Source organism: Pipistrellus hanaki, assembly GCF_964339955.1.
Source record: "Pipistrellus hanaki genome assembly, chromosome: 14".
Classification (NCBI taxonomy): domain Eukaryota; kingdom Metazoa; phylum Chordata; class Mammalia; order Chiroptera; family Vespertilionidae; genus Pipistrellus; species Pipistrellus hanaki.
In genome coordinates this window covers 53,796,453-53,820,236 of record NC_140516.1, presented here as the reverse complement: position 1 = coordinate 53,820,236, position 23,784 = coordinate 53,796,453, and the positions used below count along the sequence as shown (strand labels likewise).

Below are 23,784 nucleotides of genomic sequence, written 5' to 3'. Positions count from 1 at the left end.
AGCAGTTAAGGTTGACCAGCCCTCTGATTCCCTGTCCACAGCTCTCATCAGTAAAACAATGATTGGCTCCCAGCGAGAAACATCCATGATGAGAGAGAATCATGGATCAGCTGCCTCCTGCACGCTCCCTGCAGGGGATGGAGCCTACAACCCGGGCCTGTGCCCTGACCGCGAATCAAGCCCTTACCTCCTGGTTCCTAGGTCGCCGCTCACCACTGAGCCACGCCAGCCGGTGCCTGTCCCAGCTGAATGAATGACCTTGTTCCTTGGCACTCCGATTCTCCTTAGATGTTTTCTTCATTATTTTATTCTGAAACCGGCACGTGTCAGCACAGAACTAAAACAATGGAGATAAATTCAACGAAGAATAAACTCTCGTGGCCTCACTCTGGGCAGCTTGGGCAAGCCCCTCTGTGTTGCTTGGGGCTCTTCCCTCGGGTGCTGTCTTTCTCTGTGTTTATACATACATGTACACGCATACACACATGCACATACATGTACATACACATGCATACTCATATCAATGCACAAAAAATATGGTAGAGCTGCTGAAGTTTTTAAACCTATGCTTGGTTCCTTTTTATTTTATTTTATTTTTTTCTTTAGCAGTGTTTCCCAAAGTGTGGTACGCGTACCCCCAGGGGAACGGGAAGAGTTCGGTGGGGGTACGCGTTGCACCGGAGTTTGGTGGGATATGCCCTGCACCGTGCTTAGCTGCGCCTAATTCTACGTTCTCATGAGTACGAGGGGTACTCAGCGTTACGAAAATTATAGAAGGGGAGCACATATGTCAAAAGTTTGGGAAACACTGGATTAAGGTATTACATATGTGTCCTCATTCCCCCATTACTCCCAACCCCACTCATGCCCTCACCCCCCTGGTGTCTGTGTCCACTGGTTAGGCTTATACGCATGCACACAGGTCCTTTGGTTGATCTCTCCCCCTGACCCCCTCCCTCCCCTGCCTTCCCTCTGAGGTTGGACTGTCTGACAGATGTTTCTCTGTCTCTGTTTTTGTTCATCAGTATATGTTGTTCATTATATTCCACAAATGTGTGAGGTCATGTGACATTTATCTTTCTCAGGCTGGCATATTTCACTGAGCATCATGGACATGTCCACCTGCAGGCACCTGGAGGTTGGCCTTGGTTTTACTTTTTTTTATTTTAAAAAATATTTTATTGACTTTTTGCAGAGAGGAAGGGAGAGGGATAGAGTTAGAAACATGGATAAGTAAGAAACATCCATCAGCTGCCTCCTGCACAGCCCCCCCACCGGGGATGTGCCCGCCACCAAGGTACATGCTCTTGATCGGAATCCAACCCGGGACCCTTTAGTCTGTAGGCCGAAGCTCTATCCACTGAGCCACACCGGGGTAGAGCTCGACCTTGGTTTTAAACAGCCGCCCCGCGCCCACACTGCTGCCTCCCTGGGCCTCGCCGCGCCCCCTGCTGGACATGGGCTGTCCGGCGTCGCCCTGGTTTTGCTGTGATGACCTTGGCGTGGTCAGCCTCCCTGCTCCGGCGCTGAAGCCAGTTCTGGAGGCCGAAGGGCTGCCCGTGTCAAAGGCGATGAGGTTACGGCCCGGCGTCTGCCGCCAGGACCCGGGGACGAGGCGGTTCTGAAGCAGGGAGGCTGGGCCGGCCTGGTCAGCAGCGGCCTCCACAGCTGCCGCCGTCCTCGCCCTCGGCGGGACGTCAGAGAGAACTGATAGTCTGCACTCGCCTGCTGCGCCGAGGCCAAGGTCAGTCCTCGGGCTCTGTGTGCAGCACGGCGGCGAGGCCCGGCCGGGGAGCCGGCGGTCCAGCCCAGGGAGCCGGGCGCTCTGACCGGGTGGTGCCGCGGACGAGTTCTTCCCAGGCTCCGGAGGCCACGCCGTTTCGGTAATTCTGTGCGCTTTGTCGATGGTTTTGCTGTGTTTTTTTTTTTTTTTTTTTTTTAATTTTACTGATGTCAGAGAGGGAGAGAAAGAGAGAGGAATATCGATGATAAGAGAGAATCATGGACCAGCTGCCTCCTGCACACCCACTCCTAGGGATCAAGTCCACATCTTGGGCATGTGCCCTGACCGGGAATCGAACCCCAGACCCTTCAGCCAGCAGGTGGCGCTCTATCCACTGAGCCACCCCGGCCAGGGCGGTTGGCTCTTTAGAACGGCCTGGCCTGCGTGTGGTGCTGGGCTCTGGCGAGGGCTTCTGGGTGCAGCTGTGACTGGCCGAGGGCAGCGTTCTGTCGGTCGAGCTTGCCGGTGTGAGTGGCTCAGGACGTTGGCCGTGAACCTGACGCTAACGAGAGGACAGCCAGGCCGCAGCCCTCCCCGTCCTGGGTTTCGCTTCCCACGGGCCCCGTGGCCGCCGTCAATGGGGGCCCGGAAACAGCAAATGGAAAATTCCAGAAATAGCCCATTCAGACTCTGAACCCGCCCGGGAGGGCGGTCCTCCCTCGGTCCGGGACTCCATGCTGCTCGAACTTCCTGCTGCCCGCTGGCCACTCAGTAGCCACCGCCGGCGACCAGACGGGCTGCCACGGCCTCTCAGCGCTCGGCAGTGATGCTGCCGGCCGTGTGGCTCAGTGCTGAGCGCCGGCCTAGGAACCAGGAGGTCCGGGTTCGATTCCCGTCAGGGCACATCCAGGCTCGATGCCCCGGCCACGGGTGGGGGGGCGTACAGGAGGCAGCCGTTCCGTGATTCTCTCTCTCGTCACCGATGTTTCTCTCTCTCCCTCTCCCTTCCTCTCTAAAACCAATAAAGACGTAATTTTTAAAAATTATTTTTAAAAGGATCACTGGGTTCAGGATGTGTGCGCCCTGGGTTCGCCGGCGGCTGCCAGGTTTTGGCCGTAAACTGTACGTGTCCCCACAGGACAGTCCGGGCGCCTGAGGGATGTTTCCCTCCTGCAGAGCTGCGTCTGCTTCGCCCTCGTTCCAAACCAGTGAGCCCTGGGAGGTGCCAGCCGTCCGGGTGCCCGCGTGGGGGGGGCACCGACGGTGCAGTCCTGCCGCCTGAGCCTGTGTCCCGGCTCTGTCTCCGCCGCGGCGGCCGGTGGCCGGTGTCGGTGCCGGCGGTCCCGTCCTCCGTGGGCTCAGTGCCGGCGTGGTCATGGGTGATGGGAACGGCTCCCGGCCCCTCGGCCTCCGTGGCACCTCTGGTTCGGCCGCGGCGGCTCCAGGGTGCGCGCTGTGTCCGCCGTCGCTGGAGTCCGGGCCTCTGTTGGGGGGACTGTTCAGGCTCCGACCCCCACACTTGGCTCTGCCAGCACCTCACACCCTCTCCCCCCGCCTCACCTCCCTCCTCTGAGCTGCCTCTGGCCACTGCCTCCCCATTACTGCTCCCCCATTGCTGATCCCCTATTACCGATCCCCCATTACTGCTCCCCCATTGCTGATCCCCTATTACCGATCCCCCATTACTGCTCCCCCATTACCGATCCCCCATTACCGATCCCCCATTACTGCTCCCCCATTACCGATCCCCCATTACTGCTCCCCTGTTAATTACCGATCCTATTACCGATCCTCCCTGGAAACCCTAGACGGAGGAGGAGAGGCCCCGGGAGGCTGGTGCCGGCCAGATGGGGGGGAGGTGGACGATAAGGCCGCGGCCATCTGCCGGCCGCACGCCATCTGCTCGGCTCCTGGGCGCCGGCACTGCCCCGGGGCTCGTCCGGGGCAGGGCTTCCTCTGGTTGCTCCGGCTCCGGCCGTCGCGGGGGGACTGCGCCGTCGTCTGGGGGACCTGCCAGGAAGGGCCGGGCTCCGAGCGGGGCGGCTCCGAGCGGGGCGGCTCCGAGGGGGCCCTGCCTCCCACCTCCACCTGCTCCTCCGGGAGCCGGCCTCCGGGGCCTGGCCGGGCCGGCAGCTCGGACGCTCACTGGTGCTGACACCTGGCTTTTCCTCTGCGGCCGCGCCTCCCCTCCCGGGAGCCTGGGTGTCAGCTCCGGGGGAGCTGGGGGGGGGGGGAGGGGGACACACAGATATGTGAACCGAACGCAGCGCTTAGCGCTTCGCAGGGCGGGGGCGCCCAGGGGCCTCCGGACTCTCTGTCCTCGGAAATTCCTCCCGAGAAGGGAGAGAGGGACAGGGCTCCGCTGCGGAGCCCACACGGAGGGGGACCGGGCCCAGCGGGTCCGTCCGTCCGTCCTCCCCGCTCGTTCGGAACGAGATGTGCCTTCCTCCCACGTGCGGCCGTGAGCGTGACCTCCGGGGCGGGAGGTGCGTCAGAGCAGGTCCCGGGCCCGGCAGCTCCTGCCCGTGGGACCTGCGTGGGGGCCATTTTCACACGGATCCGGGCGCCGGCCTCGGGGATCTGGAGCTGCCACGGCGCCGGGTCCCGGAACGTCCCTTCTGGTGGCGACGACCTTGAACATGGCCGGGGCCAGGCGGCCACCGGAAGCTCTGGACCCTCAGGAGCCGCCACCCCGGGGCCGTCCACGTGGCATCACGCATCGCGGCATCGTGGCATCACGCATCGTGGCATCACGCATCGTGGCATCGCGGCATCGCGGCCGCGGGTTTAAAGGCTTGGAGCGCTTTTGTTTCCGTTTCCTTCCTTCTGGCCGCAGCGAGGGGCATCGGGCGTGGGCTGTGGGGGAAGGAACGCTGGGACGGCGGCGGGTCCCACCCGAGGGTCCGGGCAGCTTGGGCGTGAGGCGGGCTGTGGGCTCTGAGGGGAGCTGCCTGGACGGGGGCAGGAGTGGCCGTGGTCCCCAGGCGGGCGCCCGCCTCCTGAGGCCGGACGGAGGAAGTGCCTCCAGCCTCTGCGGCCGGAGCCCAGCGAGGGCTCGGAGCGGGGAGCGGGGACGTGGGCGGTGGGAGCAGGGGTGGGTGCTGGGTGGGTGTCATGTTCGCCCCTGCAGGCTCCACCTGGGTTTAGAATCAGAAATGGGCTCTTTGTTCTTATATATTTTTATTGATTTCAGAGCAGAAGGGAGAGGGAGAGAAAGATAGAAACATAATCATGAGAGAATCATTGATTGGCTGCCTCTTGCATGTCTCGGGCTGGGGATGGAGCCCACGACCCAGGTCTGTCTCCACCAGCTCCTCCTGCTCTCCTCCTCCTCCTCCCCCTCCCCCTCCTCCTCCCCCTCCCCCTCTTCCCCTCCCCCTCCTCCCCCCTCCCTTCCCCTCCCCCCTCCCCCTCCCCCTCCTCCTCCTCCTCCTCCTCCTCCTCCTCCTTCTCCTCTGGCAGCCTCCCTGTCCCCATGGGGAGCTCACCTGGTGCCCCGGCGGGTGCAAACCCTGAACGGGCTCCTGCGTCTCCCTCTCCCTGCCCAGCCGCGCCCACCTCCCCGGCTGTGAGAGCCTCTGCTCTCTGGTCCCCGCCCGGCCTGGCCTCCCTTGACGGAGCCTGCAAACCGCTCCCTTCCCAGCCGTTCACCTGCGGCCGCGCTCGGGCGGAGAGTCCGTTCCCTCCGGAGGGACGGCGGCCGGGAGGCGGCCGGGAGCCCCAGCCCGGGGTCAGCCGGCCCCCGCCCCGCCTCTGCTCTCAGAGCCCCGCGCTGGGCGGCGGGCGGCGCCGGTGGGAGCGGAGGGAGGGTCTCCCCGCCCCGCCCCTCCCCCCCATTTCCGGGGGAGGCTGCGCTTTGTGGGTGCGGAGCCGCTGCCCGGGTCCGATGACATCACCGCGTCGCTCGCCGGGCCCGGCCGGGGCGTGAGGAGCCCAGCGCCCGCCGCCCGCCCGGATGCCCGCGGCCGCCCCGCTCTGCCGCGCCGCCGCCCCGGCCCCCGCCCGCCCGCCGCCGGCTCCCGGCCGCAGGACGCGCCAGGCCAGCGCGGGGCGCAGTGAGGATGGGAGGGGCGCAGTCCCTGCAGCCAGCCGCCTGCGAGCCGAGCCCCGAGGCCCCCGAGGCCATGTGAGTGCCCCCGGCCGGCCCCCTCTCCCCGGCCCTCCCCCGGCCGCCCCGGGGCCTGGCTTTGTTCCCGGCTCCCCGCCCGTGCCCGCGGCCCGGAGGGCGGCCTGCGTCCTCAGAGCAGCTCCGGGGCCGCCGGCCACCCCGCCGCCCACATCGGGGTTCCTGTGTGTGTGCGCGGGGGGACGGGGGAGGTGGGGGCAGCCAGGCCCCGGGCTGCGGGGAGAACACGTGTGGCCCGGTGCCCTGTGTGCAGCCAGCGGAGGGGCATCCATCCCGGGGCAGCGGGTGGCTGGGCCGGGGGGACCTGCGGCCGGGCGCTCCTGGCTCTGGGCCCCGCGGCCGGCTCTGGACCTCGGGTCCGGGATCCTGTCTTCTCTCCGAACCGCAGGGCGAATGTGCCCCCTGCGGGCTGTGCCCCCGGCGGGCTGTGCCCCGGGTCGGCTGTGTCCTGGGCTGGCTGCCCTGGGCACTGTTGGTGGGAACTGCCATTTCTACACCATCGTTGCCCAAACCTCCCCGCCCGGTCCGGCCGAGGGGAGGAGGGGCTCCCTGAATCCATCGATGGGGCTGCTGGGGGGCCAGGCTGGTGCACCCCGAGCCTGCAGGTCCCCCCTCCCCCACCTGCCCCCCCTCCCCCAAAAGGAGAGATGGTCCTGGGGCCTCGGGGCGCGGTGGGGGTGTGGTGCTGAAGCAGTGGTTCCTGGGAGCCAGGCTGGGGTCGGGCTGCCCCGTGGGGCCGCCTCGCTGGTCGCTGGTCCCGGGGCTGCAGAGGGGAGTGGGTGGTGATGTCATGCTGGCTGAGCTGAGTGGGCTCTGGGACCTCCCTCAGGAGCAGGTGAGCCCAGTCATCTGTCTTCGACCCACACGGAGAGCATCGTCTTACCGGGAGCACTGCCTCTCAGTGTGCATGGCGCTGGAGGGCTCTCGCTCTCCCTCCCTCCCCCCCTCTCTCTTCCTCTCTCTCTCCATCGGCGCTGTGAGCCTACGCGTGGCCTGGATTCCCTCCACGTGTAGTGTGTTGTGTGATGCATGGATCACGGACAGCCCTGGAGGCCTCGGGCCTCGGAGAAAGGGGCCATTTCCACCCATTTCTCTAAAAGCCTCTGACCCCGAACTCGCTCACCGGGCCTGGCTAGTCCTCAGGGCTCAGGCCTGTCCGAGGGGCAGAGATTGGGACGGTGATGTGGTGTAGGCGTGAGGACACAGGCTGCTCAGCCCCCTCCCCTGGTCTCTGGCCCCTTTCCCGGGTGAGGGACTGAGGGTCAGAGTGGTGAGGTCTGAGCGGGGCTCCCGCGGGGTCCAGGTCTTTGGGGAGACGGTCCCGGGCTCTGCCCCCGGGGGTGAGGCTGGCTGGCCGCGTTGCAGCGGGAGCTGCTGAGCGGAGGTTGGGAAGCTGAGGGCCCCTCGGCACCAGCCGGGCCCTCTCCCCGCGGGCGGTCTGCCGCATGGACTCTGAGCAGCAGCCTCTGCATGGGCAGGAGTCTCCGTGAGGCCCGAGGGGCCCGGCCGGGTCACTGGCCTAAACGGCCGTGCTCCTCTTGTGGGGGCGGCGGTTCCTCCGAGTCTGGACGCAGCGTTCACTCTGGGTGCTCTCTTCACTCTGGGTGCTCTCGTGGGACGGATTCGCCGTGTTTCCTTCCCGAAAACGGAACGAGGGAAGGGCGATCTGGGCAGTGGAGGTGCCCGAGTCCCAGAGGAACCTCTGGGCGGCTGTGGTCCGGGTTCGATAGCAGAGACCAGGGCTCCTGATGGCTTACACCGCAGACATCCGTGTCTCATCGGTCTGGAGGCCGGAGACCCGCAGGAGCCGGCCGGAGGGCTGGAATGGCTGAGGGTACGGCGTGTCCTCGGTTCTGGGGTCGGGAGAGGCCCCCAGTTTCCGGATGAATCTCTTATGTCCTCGCAGGTCAGAGGGGAGAGGGGAGAAAAGCTCAGCCCTCGGGGCTCTTCCCTGAAGGACACTAATCCCACGATGAGGGCCCCACCCTCATGACCTAATGACCTAATTCTGTGGGGGGTTAGAGTTCCAACAGACACATCTTTGGGGGAGACAAGCATCGAGGTCCTAGCAGGCGCTTTTTCTTGGTCTCTCATTCCGAGAGGTGTCAGCCCTGCCCCTGGGCCAGGTGCCCGCGGGCTGGGGTTCCTGGCACTGCACCGCCTTCTCCGTGGGACTCGCCTGCAGGTTCTCTGTAAGGTCTGAAGGCGAGACCATCCAGGCCCTCAGGCGACTACCACTGGGCAAGGGGTCGCGCCATCCCTTTCTGTGGGGGCGCTGAGATGGGGCGCTGGCCGATTGTGGGGCAGGCGGCGAGGACGGGGTGCTGACTGGGTGACTGGACAGGGTGACATCCAGGTGCTTGGATTCTGGGCTGGTCTCTCCCCATTGACCCTGCTGCCCCCGTCCCCATGTTTCCGTCTGTCTGGGCCTGTTTCTGTGGCAGTAGTTTTGGTTGCCTAGGAACCACATTAGCCTGAAGTATGATTGGCTGTTCTTGGCAGATGGATTGGCTGGACGGGGGCAGGGTCCCGGGTGGGCAAGCAGAAGCTGCGGGACACCCCACCCTCTCCCCTAAGACGAGTGTGGAGACGCGGCCTGGTGAGCAGCTGTGCTGTGAAAACTGGTTGTTCGTGGGCTGGTGTTCCCGTGTCGGGCCCGCCGGGGGCCTGGGATCTGCTTTCACACGTCCGTCCGCACGGAAAGCGGCAGCTCTGCTTCTGTTTACAAGTTCGCGTCAGCAGCTGTTTCTGGAGAGCAGCATGGTGTTTGCATCGGAAGATGTGGAAATCGATAGAGCGCTGCAGGGTCAGCCCGAGAGTGAAGCTCTGCCTCTGACCTACCGAGCAGACTCAGGTTTTCCTGTTAGAGGAACATCGTACCCACCAATCCCGTGTCATAGAAACAGTCCCACAGCACAGAAACATCGTACCCACCAATCCCGTGTCATAGAAACAGTCCCACAGCACAGAAACATCGTACCCACCAATCCCGTGTCATAGAAACAGTCCCACAGCACAGATACATCGTACCCACCAACCCCGTGTCATAGAAACATCGTATCTGCCAGTCCCACAGCAGAGAAACATCGTATCCATCAAGCCTAAGTTATAGAAAACTGTAGCCACCAGTTCTACATTACAGGGGCATTGTGTCCACCAATGTTATCAAAACATTGTATCTGCCAATCCCATCTGTATAGATAAAAGGCTAATGTGAAAATTGTCCCCACGGGAGTTTGACCGGGAGACCGGGAGTTCGATTGCTTGCTATGATGTGCGCTGACCACCAGGGGGTGGCGTGGAATGAAGGAAGGCCCCAGCTGGCAGCCGGAGAAGAGAGGCCCCAGCCGGCAGCCAGAGGCCCCGATCGGCCCTGATGGCTGGCCAGGCCTAGAGACCCTCCCCATGCATGAATTCCGTGCACCGGGCCTCTAGTGTTATATACTGTAGGCCCGATGCGTGAAACTCCTGCAAGAGCAGGCCTTCCTTCCCCCGCTGCTGGCACCGGCTTCCCTCTTACACCTGGGACTCGGGCTTCCCTCGTCGTCCTGGCTTCGTCTGGACAGTCTGACTTGTGGCCTAATTAGCATATTACACTTTTATTATTATAGATCGTATCCACCGATCCTACGAAGCTGGCATTCCCTAGGTGGACACGGTGCCTCAAACTGAGGGGTCCGTGAGCTTCGTAAAGGGCCAGCTCCCAAGCATTTCAGACTTCAGAGGCTGTGGGTTTGGTTGCAGCAATTCTTTCCGCTGTTGAGGCAGAAGCAGCCACAGACGGTCAGTAACCGACGACCCGGTGAGGCACGGTCTGCAGGAGCAGGAGGTGGGCTGTGGTTTGCTGGGCCGGTCACTGCCAGTCGGTGCGGCCGTGTCCCCTTCCCTCCGGACCGGGGCTGTCTCCGGACAGCAGCTCCGTCCGTGGCCTGGGCTGCCTCTGTGTTCCTCTGCTCTTTGTGTGAGACGGCATCGCTCATGGATGAAGGCGATGGGTGTCGGGTTTCACGCCCCCACTGCGTCCGTCCGTCTGTCTGAGCGCATCCTCCCGTCGCCCCGTCTCCGCTCGGGTTTCCGATGGAGCTCGCACCAGCCGGCTGCTCCGCTCTCTTCAGACGCCCAAACCTCTGCTCTCAGCTCCCGCTCCTCCCCTGGAAGCTGCTCCTCCCGGATAGATAGGCCCCTGCGGGCACTTCAGGGCCGATGAGGAGGCCGGGCCGGTGGCTGAGCAGCACATGCCCTTTGTTCCTGCGTTCTCAGCTCTTCCAGGAGAGCGGCTCCGGCACCTGCGGGCTGTACCGAGTGGCTGTGCGTCCTCTGCACACACAGGGGGCCGTGTGCACACACGGGGGGCCGTGTGCACACACGGGGGGCCGTGTGCACACACGGGGGGCCGTGTGCACACACGGGGCTGTGACGGGGGGAGTGGGGGGAGCTGGGGTGCTGGCTTCCCCCGCTTGTCCCTGCGACCCGCCTCTGAGCAGAGCGTGACCCTGGGTCTGCCGTCTCCTTAAATGGAAGCGGCAGCAGCTCCGGGGCCGGGCTGGGCCGCCGCCCGCACAGGCCGGTCCAGGGGCCCTGGAGGCTTAGGGTGACGGTTCAGGCCGAGGTCGGCCACGTGGCCACCGCGTCCCCGCAGCCCCCGGGACCTGAGACCTCGCAGGGGGCTCTGTCTTAACACAAAGACATCCTGCCCCGCCCCCCCCCCCCCACGCTCTGTCAGATCTCACTCAGGCCCTCCCTGCAGCAGCATCACTCCGTGTGTGTGAGCCGGCGTCCCAGCATCTTCACGGTTTAATTTTCAATTCGCTGAGAAGTGTCTTCTTAGCTGGCCCAGGGCATTAGGCTTCCTCCCAGGCCTGGGGCACGCTCAGGCTGGCATCCCCTCCCCAGGAGAGGGGGACAGGACATGGAGGGTCCCGCCAGGCCCGCCCTGGAGTGGGGGCGGGGCAGGGGGCAGGGGTTAGGGGGCGCTCACAGCGACGCCGCCGGCCTGGTGTAGCCCCCCAGGGTGAGCTCTGCCCTCCCACAGGCACAGGGTCAGGGGCCCATCTGGTCTCCGCAGCTCCGAGCAGCCCGGCCACCGGGCCTCCTCGCGAAGAGGTTCTGGCCGGAGAGCAGACGGCCCTGAGGACACTCGGTGGGCAGGGCTGCTGGGCGTGGGCTCCCCTCAGCATCCATCTCCCAGGCCCCGCTCTGAGGGAGGACGAGGCAGGGCCACAGAGGGTGTGTGTGTGTGTGTGTGTGTGTGTGTGTGTGTGTGTGTTGTGGGGGGGAGGTGACGAGGGTCCCTAACCCCAGCCCTGGGTCCTTCCAGCCTGAGTGTCTCTTCTCAGAACGGCTTTCCCCGTGGCCGTAGCCAGGCACCTCTGTTTCCAGTGAAAAAACTCACAGATTCAAACTGACTTAACGAGAAGGGGGAGCCCTGGCTGGTGTGGCTAGGTGGATAGAGCGTCGGCCTGCAGAGTGAAGGGTCCCGGGTTCGATTCCCCATCAGGGCACAGGCCCCGGTTGTGGGGTCGGTCCCCAGTAGGGGGCGTGCAGGAGGCAGCTGGCCCATGATTCTCATCCTGGATGTCTCTCTCCCTCACCCTTCCTCTCTGACTTCAATAAGAACCTATTTTGATAAAACACAGCCATGTGTCAGGTGTGTTCCTCAGACGCGGGACTTCTCCCTGGGCCTCGGGGCACTCAGTGGAGTGAGATGTCCCGAAAAGATGGCCGTGTCCGGGTGACGGGACCTGACGCCCTGAGAGCCGGCATATCCTCCCCGATCGCTGTTGTGAGAGGAAATCTGCGAGGCCGTCAAGGACCGATTTAAAGGCAGAACCCTCAGTGATGGATCACAGAGCCAGAGCGCGGGGCTTTAATTATTAACGGACGCCGGCCCTTTAATTATTAAAGGAGCGGGACTCCATGTCTCCGAAGGCGCCTCTTGCACCGCGACCAGCGGGGGAGGGAGAGACACGGAGAAGCACGGGGCTGTGGCACAGAGGTGCACACAGACATACATGTATGCACGCATGTGTATGCAATATGCACACACGTGCACAGAAAGGAGAGGGAGCAAATAGATTCAGAGACAGACACAGATGGACAGACAGACACTGGGGTGAGGACACAGCGGAGCCCGTGGCCCCGGAAGAGCTGGTCCCAGCCTCAGCCGGCCTCGGCCTCCGGGGCCCTCGGCGGGCCCACTGGTCCCATCACCGGGTGGCTCAGTGGTTGTCGCTGACGGGCTCGGTGAGAGCGTGCGGCAGACGGAGTGCCTGGCGTGCACGGCCTCCTCTCCGCCGGCGTCACGTACGATCTTTGGGAGAACAGCGCCGGCGCCGACGATGGGCGGGGAGAGGCCGGGGTCAGGGCAGGGCTCGGGGTGAGCCTGCTCCGGGGACTCCTAGCCGGACGCCGCGGCGAAGCCGTGTGCCTGGGGCCAGGCCCGTCACCTGTGAGACGGGCCGAACCCAGCGCCTGGCGTGACAGACGGTCACACGGTCATATCTGAATGCTGTCCTGCCGGGCGTGGGGCCCCTGCTCCGGGTCCGGCGTGAAGGCGGTCCGTGCCCGCTGTGTGCGGTGTGCACGCTGTGTACGCTGTGTGCACGCTGTGTGCGCTGTGTACGCTGTGTACACTGTGCCCTCTGTGTGCGGTGTGCACGCTGTGTACGCTGTGTGTGGTGTGTGCGGTGTGCACGCTGTGTACGCTGTGTATGCTGTGCACGCTGTGTGCGGTGTGGACACGCACGTCTCCTGTGTCTGCGTGTTCACACAGAGAGCCGCGTGAGTGCGTGTTCTGTAAACATGTTTCCTGTCACTCAGACGGGCAGCGGGCTGCCGGGTGCGTTTCTGTCGGAGGCATCTTCCCGGCAGGCTCCTGAGGTTCCTCTGCCCTGCTGAGCGGGCATGGGGACGACAGGACGGGGCGGGATCCAGTAGTTTCTGTTAGGAAATCCACCTGGGGGCTGACGGGAGAGCTCTCCCTTGTCCGGTGCCGGCTGTGGGGCGGCTGTGGGGCGGCTGTGGGGCGGACTGCAGCGTCCCTGCCTCCGGGATGCGGGAGGGGAATTAGGGGACGTTGTGGGGGTGATACTTGCTGAGAGGCTCTGTGGGATGTGTCTGTGGGATGAGACCGTGGCCCGTGGCCTGGCTGGGGCTGTGGGCCGTGGTTGTGGGCGGCGGTGGCCAGCCGCGGGGACTCCTCGGAGTCCCCGGGAGGAGGAGGTCGGCTCCATCACTCCCCCGGCGTTTCCCCTGATGTGTGCGGTGTGGGCCGGGGCGACCGAGGCCACAGGCGGTCCGTATGCTCCCTCCTTCCTGCTCTGCCCTACGGCCGCCCTGTGTGCCAGCCCGGGGCGCAGACACCACACACGCGGGCGCCTGGCCCCCTGCTGTCCCGACAGCCAGCCAGATGGCGTCCGTCTGCAGGGGGCGCCGTGGGCCGTCCGTGGAGGGCGCCGTGGGCCGTCCGTAGGGGGCGCCGTGGGCCGTCCGTGGAGGGCGCCGTGGACCCGTCAGTAGGGGGCGCCGTGGGCCGTCAGTAGGGGGCGCCGTGGGCCGTCCATGGGGGGCGCCGTGGACCCGTCAGTAGGGGGCGCCGTGGGCCGTCCGTGGGGGCGCCGTGGACCCGTCAGTAGGGGGCGCCGTGGGCCGTCCGTGGGGGCGCCGTGGGCCGTCAGTAGGGGGCGCCGTGGGCCGTCCGTGGGGGCGCCGTGGGCCGTCCGTGGGGGCGCCGTGGGCCGTCAGTAGGGGGCGCCGTGGGCCGTCCGTGGGGGCACCGTGGGCCGTCCGTGGGGGCGCCGTGGGCCGTCAGTAGGGGGCGCCGTGGGCCGTCCGTGGGGGGCGCCGTGGACCCGTCAGTAGGGGGCGCCGTGGGCCGTCCGTGGGGGCGCCGTGGGCTGTCCGTGGGGGGCGCCGTGGACCCGTCAGTAGGGGGCGCCGTGGGCCGTCCGTGGGGGCGCCGTGGGCTGTCCGTGGGGGCGCCGTGGGCCGTCCGTGGGGGCGCCGTGGGCTGTCCGTGGGGGCGCCGTGGGCCGTCTGTGGGGGCGCCGTGGGCCGTCAGTAGGGGGCGCCGTGGGCCGTCCGTGGGGGCGCCGTGGGCCGTCAGTAGGGGGCGCCGTGGGCCGTCTGTGGGGGCGCCGTGGGCCGTCAGTAGGGGGCGCCGTGGGCCGTCAGTAGGGGGCGCCGTGGGCCGTCAGTAGGGGGCGCTGTGGGCCGCCGGGGCTGGTGAATGAGGGCTGGACCTCGAGGTCCCACAGTTGGCAGGCTCAGCTCTTGGGGTCCTGTCCACGGCCGCTCTGATGCTTCTGCTCCGCGTGTCGGGGTCCCGGCGGGGTGTGTGCGGCTGGTCCTCGGAGGGGGGAGACCCTCACAGGCAGCACGCACACAGCGCCCTCCTCCCGAACGTCCAGCGGGGAGCTGGCAGGGAGCCGGGTCCCCTGGGGCCCGGAGCCGCCCCCCGCCCGGCCCCCCGCCTGCCGGCCTGACCGGGGCCCCCTCTCTCTCCGCCAGGAGCTCTGACTCGGAGGAAGCCTTTGAGACCCCGGAGTCCACGACCCCCGTCAAAGCGCCCCCGGCCCCGCCCCCGCCGCCCCCCGAGGTCGTCCCGGAGCCCGAGGTCAGCGCGCCCCCCTCCCCGGAGGAACCAGGTACGCGGGGCCGCCCCAGGGAGACGCGGGGCTCCTGCCGGGGGCTCGGGGTGCTGGGGGGCCGCCGGGCTCGGGGCGAGGGTGGGTGAGGAGCTCGGGAGCGGGTCCTGCAGGGGGTGGGGGCTCCTGGGTGCCTCTCACCGGCTTCCCTTGCCCCCGGAATCGGCCGAGTGGGGCGTCTCAGATTCCGCTCTTTGTTCTGTAAAAGCTGGTCTGCAGGCCCAGTGACTGCAGGCTCCTTTAAAACACATTATTGATTTAGAGAGAGAGGGAGGGAGAGGGAGGGAGAGAGAAACATCGATGAGGAGACACAGCGATGGGCTGCCTCCTGCCCGCCCCCCCCACTGGGGACGGAGCCGGCACCTGGCCTGTGCCCTGACGGGAGGGACGGGGCCCGGGGTGGACGCTGAGCCGCGCCGGCCGGCGGGCGGTCCGGGGTCGTGCGTTCTGACACTGAGTCCCGGATCGGACTGAGAGCTTCTCCCGGGGAGCCGGCGGGCGGAGCGCGGGGAGAACACTCCGGTTGGGGTTGTCGCTGGAGCCCAGGCCGGCTGTACGGGGCCCACCTGCTTTGCTGCCCCCGGAGGACCAGCCCAGGCCAGCCGCCCCCAGCGAGGCCAGCGTGGGGGGAGGGCTGCCGGCGAGGGGAGGAGGAGGAGGTGCCCGCCGCCCCCCGCCCCCCGCCCAGGAGCCGGGAAGGAAGGGCCAGCAGGAAAGGCCGCGGCTTCCTCCAGAGCCTCTGCTGAAGGGGCCGAAACCCACAGAACAATAGGGAGACTGGGTGTGAGTACAGACCGAACTCTCCTCTGGGGGCGTGTATTTCACACAACAGCCGTCCGCGCACCAGGCCCAGCCGGCGTGTGCTCCATGGACGGAGGACGGGGTTCCCCTCGCACACCCCACGCCTCTGCCCTGCCCCGTGCTGGCCCAGCCCAGTGGCTCCGTGGCTGAGCGTGGCTCCATGGTGGGGGCGTGGCTCCGAGACTGAGCGTGGCTTCATGGTGGAGCAGCAGTCCATGAACCAGATGGTTCGATTCCGGGTTGGGGCACATGCCAGTAGGGGGCGCACAGGAGCCAGACTCCGTGAATGAAAACACAGGATCTCAGAGAAGCAACCAGGAGTTGGGAGCTGGCACATATTTCTGCGAATAACTTTATTCGCTTATCTGAGATGCTAATTTTTTTAAAAAAATTTTTTCATTGAGTTTTAGTGAGGAAGGGGGAGAGAGAGAAACATCAGTGATGAGAGAGAATCATGGGTCGGCTGCCCCCTGCACACCCCACACTGGGGATGGAGCCTGCAACCTGGGCCTGTGCCCTTGGGCGGAAATGGAACCCTGACCTCCTGGGTCCTAGGTCAGCGCTCACCACTGAGCCGCACGGCTGGGCTGTTTGGTTGCTTCTTGCCCGTCTCCTCCCTGAGGAGCGTGATTCCCAGGAGCACAGAGTTTTGCTGGTTTGGTTCCTCAGCGAGGGCCCAGCAGCCAGCATGGTGCCAGGTCCGGGCCCGGCTGGGGGCTCCGTGAATGCTGGGCTGAGTGAGGGGTCTGGCTGCCCCGTAACCTCCACCCTCCTGCTTACAGAGGAGGGGCCGGCAGGCCTGGCAGTGTGGAGCCGGCCCGGTGGGGGCGATGTGCCCCGGTGAGCGGTCGGCGGGCTCTGCTGTGGGGCGATCGTGGGCGGAGAAGGGCCTGTCCAGTGCCGCGTCCTCCAGGGCCGCTCTGTCCGTGTCCGCAGGCGGCGGGGAGCCGGCCCCCGGCCCCGATGGCCCCCCGAGCGTGCCCCCCGTGGACGGCAGCCCGCTGCGGCCGCCCGCCCACTCCTGCTCCGCCGTCTTCGACGAGGACAAGCCCATAGCCAGCAGCGGCGCCTACAACCTGGACTTTGACAGCATCGAGCTGGTGGAGCCCCGGCCCGCGGACCCCACGGCCTCGGAGGGCCCCCCGGGCGCGCGGAGGAGGTCCCCGGACCCCGGGCCCCCCGCCCGGGCCGCGCTGCCCCGCTCCCTCAGCCTGCAGGCCGGCGACCTCGACGGTGCTGCCTGCCTGGCCGACGCCGAGGCCGCCGCCCCCGAGGCCAGCAGCTCCGGTCCGGCCGGCGACTGCGGGTCCCTCAAGCGGGCGAAGAGGCCGCGGCCGCCGTCCCTGAGGAGGAAGCAGCCCCCCAAGAGGCCCCCCGAGGCGCCCCCTGTGCCCGAGGCCCCGCCGGCCGAGGAGGGCCCCGGGCCCGGCCAGGAGAGCGGGCCCCCTGGGGCCGACAGGGAGCCGGCGCCCCCGGAGACCCCCGCCCCCACCCCCGCCGAGGAGGCCCCCCTGGAGCCCGCCGCCCCGCCCCCGGCCGCCGGCCCCACGGACACGGCGGGCACGGACACGGTGGGCACGGACACGGTGGGCACGGACGGGGCCGCCCCCCCTGGAGGGGGCAGCGTGCAGAGCTCACCCCCCGTCGGCAGGAAGGCGGCCCCGGCCCCGGCCCTCGAGGGGGCGGCGGTGACCCCGGCGGACAGCAGGCCCCCCGAGGACCCCCCGGCCAGAGGGGGCGTGCGGCTGGAGTTCGACTACTCGGAGGACGGCGGGCCGGAGGCGGCGGCCAGGAAGCCGGGCCGGAAGCCGGGGGCCAGGATGCCCCTGCGGCGGCCGAAGGCGAAGAAGGGCCCCGAGCGGCCGGAGGGCACCCCCGCCTCGCCCCCCCGGGCCCCCGCCGAGCCCGACGCCCCGGCCGCCCGCGGCTCCTACACCTTCGACGCCGACAAGTGGGACGACCCCGACTTCAACCCCTTCTCCTCCGCCTCCAAGATGCAGGCGTCGCCCAAGCTGCCGCCGCCCGCCGCCTTCGGCTTCGCGCCCGAGGCCCGCGGGGAGCCCGCCGAGCCCGGCCCCGCGCCCGGCTCGCCCGCCAAGGCCCCCGCCTCCTTCGAGATCCCTGTGGGCGCCCCCGACGGCCACGCCGACGGCGACGGGCCGGGCAAGCCGGCCAAGAAGAAGAAGACGCCACTCAAGACGTAAGTGCGGGCGGGCGGGCGGCGGGCAGAGGAGGTGGCGGGCGGGCGGGCGGCGGGCAGAGGAGGCGGCGGGCGGGCGGGCGGGCGGCGGGCAGAGGCAGCCGGCGGGGGTGGTGACATGCTCAGTCACCTGAGCTGCCTCCCCCTCCCACGTCTAACATGCTGGCACCAGATGTGACCCGACATGTCCCCACCCGTGTGCCCTTCCGTGTGCCCTTTGGGTCGAGAGTCCAGAGTCCTCCATCTTTTTTTTTTTCCTTATATTTTTATTGATTTAAGAGAGAAAGGAGAGGGAGAGAGAGCAGCATCCACGATGAGAGAGAGTCATGGCTCAGCTGCCTCCTGCACGCCCCACACTGGGGACGGAGCCCGCACCCCGGGCCTGTGGCTGACCGGGAATCGAACCCTGACCTCCTGGTTCCTAGGCCGATGCTCAGCCGCTGAGCCAGGCCGGCGGGGCAGAGTCCGCTGTTCATTGCCTGAATAGTCAGTGTCCACAGCTTTCCTTCCAGCTCCGGGGGCGGGGGGGGGGGGCTGGGGTCCCCCAGAGGGGACTGTCCTGTGGGTCTTTCCATGTAACCCGTGAGTGGGGTGTTTTTTGGCCTCGAAGCTGGGAGAGAGGCCCTTTAGATCCCGTTAGAGTCAGGGCGTCTCTGCCCCTCCCTCGGGAGGCCAGGAGCCAGCACGGTGAGCCCCCCTCACCGAGAAAGGCCTGTGTCTGCACCGGCTCCTGGCGGCATTGGCAGACGCGGCCGCAGGCCTGCACCCAGAGGAGCCCAGGGGGGGTCTGGGGGAGCAGAGCCGCCTCCGCTCGGCCTGGAGCCCGTGGACCCAGGGCCGTGGGGCCAGGGGGCTGGGGGCTGTAGGACTGGGGGCTGTGGGGCCAGGAGCCGTGGGGCCCGGGGGCCGTGGGGCCGTGGGTTCGGGGCCGTGGGGCCTGGGGGAGCAGAGCCGCCTCCGCTGGGCCTGGAGCCCGTGGGCCCGGGGGCCAGGAGCCGGGGGCCGGGGGCCGGGGGCCGTGGGGCCTGGGGCTGTAGGGCCGTGGGCCCGGGGCCGCACACACGTGTGGGCAGAGGACCCGCCCATCCTACCTCCTCACGCGTTCCCGCCCGGTCGGAGGGCCGAGGGCTGTGCTGGTGCCGGATTAGGGCCTTCTTCCTTGTTCTCTTACCAAATATTCAAGGAAGAACTAGAACCGATCCTCCTCAGACTATTCCAAAAAATTCAAGAGGAAGGAACACTTTCAAACTCCTATGAAGCCAGCATCACCCCAACACCTTGCTCTCCTGCGAGGCGCCTGGCGGCTCCAGGCCCTGGAGGCACGGGACCGGCCGCGGCTGTGGCGCCCGGATCAGAGCGGTGTCCCTGGCCCCGTCTGGGCCCGGGGGCGCCTGGCCTCAGAGCAGCGGCTCCCTGAGGAGACGCCTCGGGCTTGGCCTGGGGTCCCCCGCTCCTGCTGGTGTTGGGGGGTAGAAGGGGGGCCACCCGTTCCCCCAGCAGTTCCCCCAGCAGGCTTTGCCAGTCCCTCCATGGAACCTGCCAGAAGCATTACTCTGGATTTGCTGTCCTCACCGAGGCTGCTTTCTCACTGATTCTTAGCGAGTGGACAGGAGGGAGAGACACAGTGAGAGAGACTTCGATGTGAGAGACAGCAATTGGTTGCCTCCTGCATGAGCCCAGACCAGGCCCAGGGATCGAGCCTGCCATTGAGGTACCTGCCCTTGGCTGGAATCGGACCCGGGACCCTTCAGTCCACAGGCCGACGCTCTACCCACTGAGACACACTGGCCAGGGCAGAAGCCTTATTTTAAGCTCCAAACAAGAGAAGTCTGAACTCTCAGGCTGCAGACTCGTTCTGTCACCTTTGGCTCGAGAGCCATGTTGTGGGTACCCCCCTCCTCAGACACCCTCCTCCTCAGACACCCTCCTCCTCAGGTATCGCCTCCCCTCTTCCATCATCAGAGCTCTGGGGCAGGTGGCTGGGTGCCCGGGGACCAGGCTCCTGGCAGAGCCCTCGGTGGGGGGTCCCCGGGGTCCCTCTCCGGCCAGCGCCTGCTCCCAGCACCCTCGGCCGGCCGCGGCCGAGGCCGATGCGTGTCAGTGCGTGTCTGTCTCTCTGTCCCCCGTCTCAGGATGGTTGAAGACGTGATGTCTGTGTGTTCTCTGTTGTAAGTAACCGTCTCGCCTCTGCCTGTGCCTCGGGCTGCTCGCCTCGTGTCCACCGCACGCTCCGCCTGCCCCCCCCCCCCCCCCCCCCCGCTGCCGCTGCACGCTCTGTGTTTACGTGGGGGGCCATGTTTCGTGGGGTCCGTGTCTCCACGCTGGGCGTGGCCGTGGACAGGCGACCCCGGTCTGCCCGCCCGCCGGGAACGGGCTCCTTCCCCTTGTTTGCTGGCCGCCTGCCCGAGCCCCACGCGTTTCACACCCCTCACTCCTGCCCCCTCACTCCCGACCCCTCACTCCTGCCCCCTCACCCCCGCCCCCTCACTCCCGCCCCCCTCACTCCCCCCTCACCCCCGCCCCCTCACCCCGCCCCCCTCACTCCTGCCCCCTCCTGCCCCCTCATTCCTGCTCCCCTCACTCCTGGTTTCACGTGGGCCGGGGCCATCCCTCCTCAGTTCTGTGCCTTCACGGGTGACATCCCGCCGGCCCCGCAGCGGCTGCGGCTCGTCCTGGGACACGGAGCAGACCGTTGGGCTATTCCAAACGGGGCCTGCGGGAGGGGCGGGGCCCGGGCTGAGGGAGTCACGGCTGCTCGGGGCCGGCCGGGGTCAGCATGCCGCCTGGGGTCACGGTCCTGGGGTGGGGGGGAGACCGGAGCAGACTGCCCAGGCCTCTGCTGCTTTGCCTCCCGGCCAGGAGGGTCCTGTGGGCGGCTCCCAGGGCCCAGGCCAGCACCTTCCCGCCTCCCTGTCCCTGTGGGGGGCCTGGCCTTCTGGCCTCCCTGTCCCCATGGGGGGCCCGGCCCGGCCCAGGCGAGGGCAGCCCCCAGGGGGCGGAGTCCCTGGCTCTCTGCCGCCCCAGGGAGGTTAGGACTGAGAGCCACGTAGCAGCGTGAAAACCATAAGTCCCCGTGTTTGTGTGCATGGACAGCTGGACGCTTCAGGCTATGGCCCCACTGTGCGCTTTGCAACGCATCGCTGCTGCAGTAACCATCCCAGTGTTCCCATGAGTGGGTGCCTCCGTGGGCGTGTTATGTGTGAGACACAGGGAGGAGCTGGGTGCCAGGGTCTGACCACAGGTTGACCAGGGAGGGGTTGAGATCTAAGGATGTGTTGCCTGGGGCAGGGCCTGAGGCCAGGAGGTGGGGCCCATCTGCAGGGGGAGGAGCCTCCATTCTGAGCACAGGGACTGCGGGGACCCCTCTGTGCTCACCTCTGACCCTTCCGGAGTCCCCCCGATGCTCCCTTGGCGCCTCCCCCCAGGCTGCCTCCACTTAGCGCTCAGGACTGCACAGCTGGAGACGGTTCAGGGCACAGTGTCCGACCCGTGCGTTCTCACCAAAATTACAGAATGACCGCCCCTCAGCCCTGCCGGGCGGCAGGCCCCCTAGAAGCTCAGAGTCCCAGGAAGGAGCCTGCCAGCTCTCCCCCCAAACCCAGGCCCCTCCCCCAGCCCAGGCCTCCTCCCTGCAAACCCAGGGTCCCTCCCCCAAAACCCGGCAGGTCCGTTCGGTGACGGCCGACCTGCCTGGCGGGAGCTGCCCCGTCCCGGGTCAGGACCCTGCACCCCCGGGCGCCGGGCTCGGACGGGGTGGGCCAGGACCGGACCTGCGCGCCCAGACGGGCTCTGAGGGGCAGTCAGAGCACGGGGTCAGCGCCCCACGCCCTCTGTGGGTCCGCCTCCGGAGCTCCCGGCCTCGGTCACACCTGCTGGGGGCGCAGAGCGAGCCGGGCGGCGGGCGGCAGGGGGTCCGGGCAGACGCTCAGCAGAGGCGGGGGCTTCGGTCTGCTCTGTGTTCGGAAGGTTCCGGACCCGGTTGTGTTCACGTTTCCCCTTCCGTTTCCAGTGACACGTTCAGGGTGAAGAAGTCGCCAAAGCGGTCCCCCCTCTCGGACCCCCCCTCTCAGGTACGTGTCCCTGGCGTGTGGGGTGACCGCTCGCCGGGGGAGGCCGGGTCCCTCCCCGCCAGGGCCCGTCCCCGCCCTCCCCCCAGCCCGGGCTCCCTGGTGTCCGGGTGCCCTCCCTGTGGGCCGGGTGTCCTCCCTGGTGTCCGGGTGCCCTCCCTGTGGGCCGGGTGCCCTCCCTGTGAGCCGGGTGCCCTCCCTGGTGTCCGGGTGCCCTCCCTGTGTGGCCGGGTGCCCTCCCTGGTGTCCGGGTGCCCTCCCTGTGGGCCGGGTGTCCTCCCTGGTGTCCGGGTGCCCTCCCTGTGGGGCCGGGTGCCCTCCCTGTGGGCCGGGTGCCCTCCCTGGTGTCCGGGTGCCCTCCCTGTGGGGCCAGGTGCCCTCCCTGTGGGGCCGGGTGCCCTCCCTGTGGGCCGGGTGCCCTCCCTGTGGGCCGGGTGCCCTCCCTGTGGGGCCGGGTGCCCTCCCTGTGGGCCGGGTGCCCTCCCTGTGGGCCGGGTGCCCTCCCTGGTGTCCGGGTGCCCTCCCTGTGGGGCCGGGTGCCCTCCCTGTGGGCCGGGTGCCCTCCCTGTGGGCCGGGTGCCCTCCCTGTGGGGCCGGGTGCCCTCCCTGTGGGGCCGGGTGCCCTCCCTGTGGGCCGGGTGCCCTCCCTGGTGTCCGGGTGCCCTCCCTGTGGGGCCGGGTGCCCTCCCTGTGGGGCCGGGTGCCCTCCCTGTGGGGCCGGGTGCCCTCCCTGTGGGCCGGGTGCCCTCCCTGTGGGCCGGGTGCCCTCCCTGGTGTCCGGGTGCCCTCCCTGTGTGGCCGGGTGCCCTCCCTGGTGTCCGGGTGCCCTCCCTGGTGTCCGGGTGCCCTCCCTGTGGGGCCGGGTGTGCCCAGAGGAGCAGGATGTTCAGGGCGATGTCCGGGACCCTCTAAAGCCGCGGCCGCCCGCCTCTTGGACCTCGGGGACCACGGACCCCGTGAACCACAATTGGCGCCCGCAGCTCTAGAGGCCCCTCGGGGACCCCCCTCCCCCGCCGGCCCTCGGACCCGGCCATTTGCTGAGAGTGAGTGGGTGTCACGGCCAGGGAGCCTGTGAGACAAAGGGTTACAGAGGCAGGCACTGGGTGTGTGTACAAGCACCGGAGTTTTTACTTTTTATTTTATGGACTTCAGAGAAGGAAGAGGAAGAGAGAGAGAGAGAGAGAGAGAGAGAGAGAGAGAGAGAGAGAGAGAGATTGGGAGGGAGGGAGGGAGGGAGGGGGATCAGTGATGAGAGGGAACCATGGACTGGCTGCCTCCTGCACACCCCTCACTGGGGATGGAGCCCACAACCTGGGCCTGTGCCCTGACTGGGAATCGAACCCTGAACTCCTGGTTCGTAGGCCAGCGCTCAGCCTCTGAGCCCCGAGGCCGGGCAGGAGCCCCGTCGTTTGTAACCCACGTCCAGTGGGAGGGAGAGAAACTGCCTCCCGCCCGAGGCCCGGCTCCTGCTCACCAGCTCCGCCCCCAGCACCCACCACGTCTGCTTTGCCCCAGGTCACTGTCCGGCAGGCTGTCCTCCCTCCGGGGTGTGCCAGGCCCCTCAGTCCTAAAGCAATCCCCTGCCGGCGGGGTTGCAGAGAGAGGCGGCCTGGACAGGGGCTCGGGCCCCAGCCTGGCTCTGCCTCCTGCTCAGCGGCACCCCCTGCAGGCAGGGAGGCCAGCCTTTCCTCTGTCCCCACTGGCAGGTGGAGGGTTGTCAGCGATGGCGACTGGGCACAGCCCAGGCCTCAAAGCAGTGAGATCACCGGAATAAAAGTCCTTCCCTCCAGAGCAGGAGCAGGAAGCGCTCAGGGACCCAGACGCCCAGTAACCACCCCCCCCCCCACCATGTTCCTAAGCCCGGCCCCTGGACGAGCTCCCGGGAAAGGAACCTCATCAGGGACAGAGCGGTGCCCGGGGACACCGGGCGGTGCCGCCCTCCTCGGGGCCGGACGGGTGGGCGGTCTCGGGCGCGGACCCCGGACGAGAGGAGAGACGGCTCCCCCCCTCGCAGGACCCCACGCCCGCGGCCACGCCGGAGGCGCCGCCCGTGATCGCGGCCGTGGTCCATGCCACGGACGAGGAGAAGCTGGCGGTGACCAGCCAGAAGTGGGCGTGCATGACGGTGGAGCTGGAGGCGGACAAGCAGGACTTCCCGCAGCCCTCGGACCTGTCCTCCTTCGTCAACGAGACCAAGTTCAGCTCCCCCTCCGAGGGTGAGC

General features: G+C 67.4%; 1 protein-coding gene across 6 annotated transcripts in view; it reads left to right on the top strand.

The window, feature by feature from the left end:
- TACC2 (transforming acidic coiled-coil containing protein 2) overlaps positions 1-23,784 on the top strand; it is a 61,814-nt gene that overhangs the window by 22,634 nt on the left and 15,396 nt on the right. Inside the window, exons 1-6 of one of the 6 annotated variants that reach the window (XM_084904407.1) lie at positions 5,609-5,849; positions 14,358-14,494; positions 16,232-17,495; positions 19,628-19,663; positions 21,505-21,565; positions 23,577-23,778. In XM_084904407.1, coding sequence (XP_084760533.1) covers positions 5,785-5,849; positions 14,358-14,494; positions 16,232-17,495; positions 19,628-19,663; positions 21,505-21,565; positions 23,577-23,778 — 1,765 coding nt within the window. In that variant the 5' untranslated portion in view covers positions 5,609-5,784. Of the gene's footprint in view, positions 1-5,608; positions 5,850-14,357; positions 14,495-16,231; positions 17,496-19,627; positions 19,664-21,504; positions 21,566-23,576; positions 23,779-23,784 lie in introns of those variants that run through there. The other 5 variants (XM_084904409.1, XM_084904405.1, XM_084904408.1 and 2 more) reach the window with 5 other exon arrangements.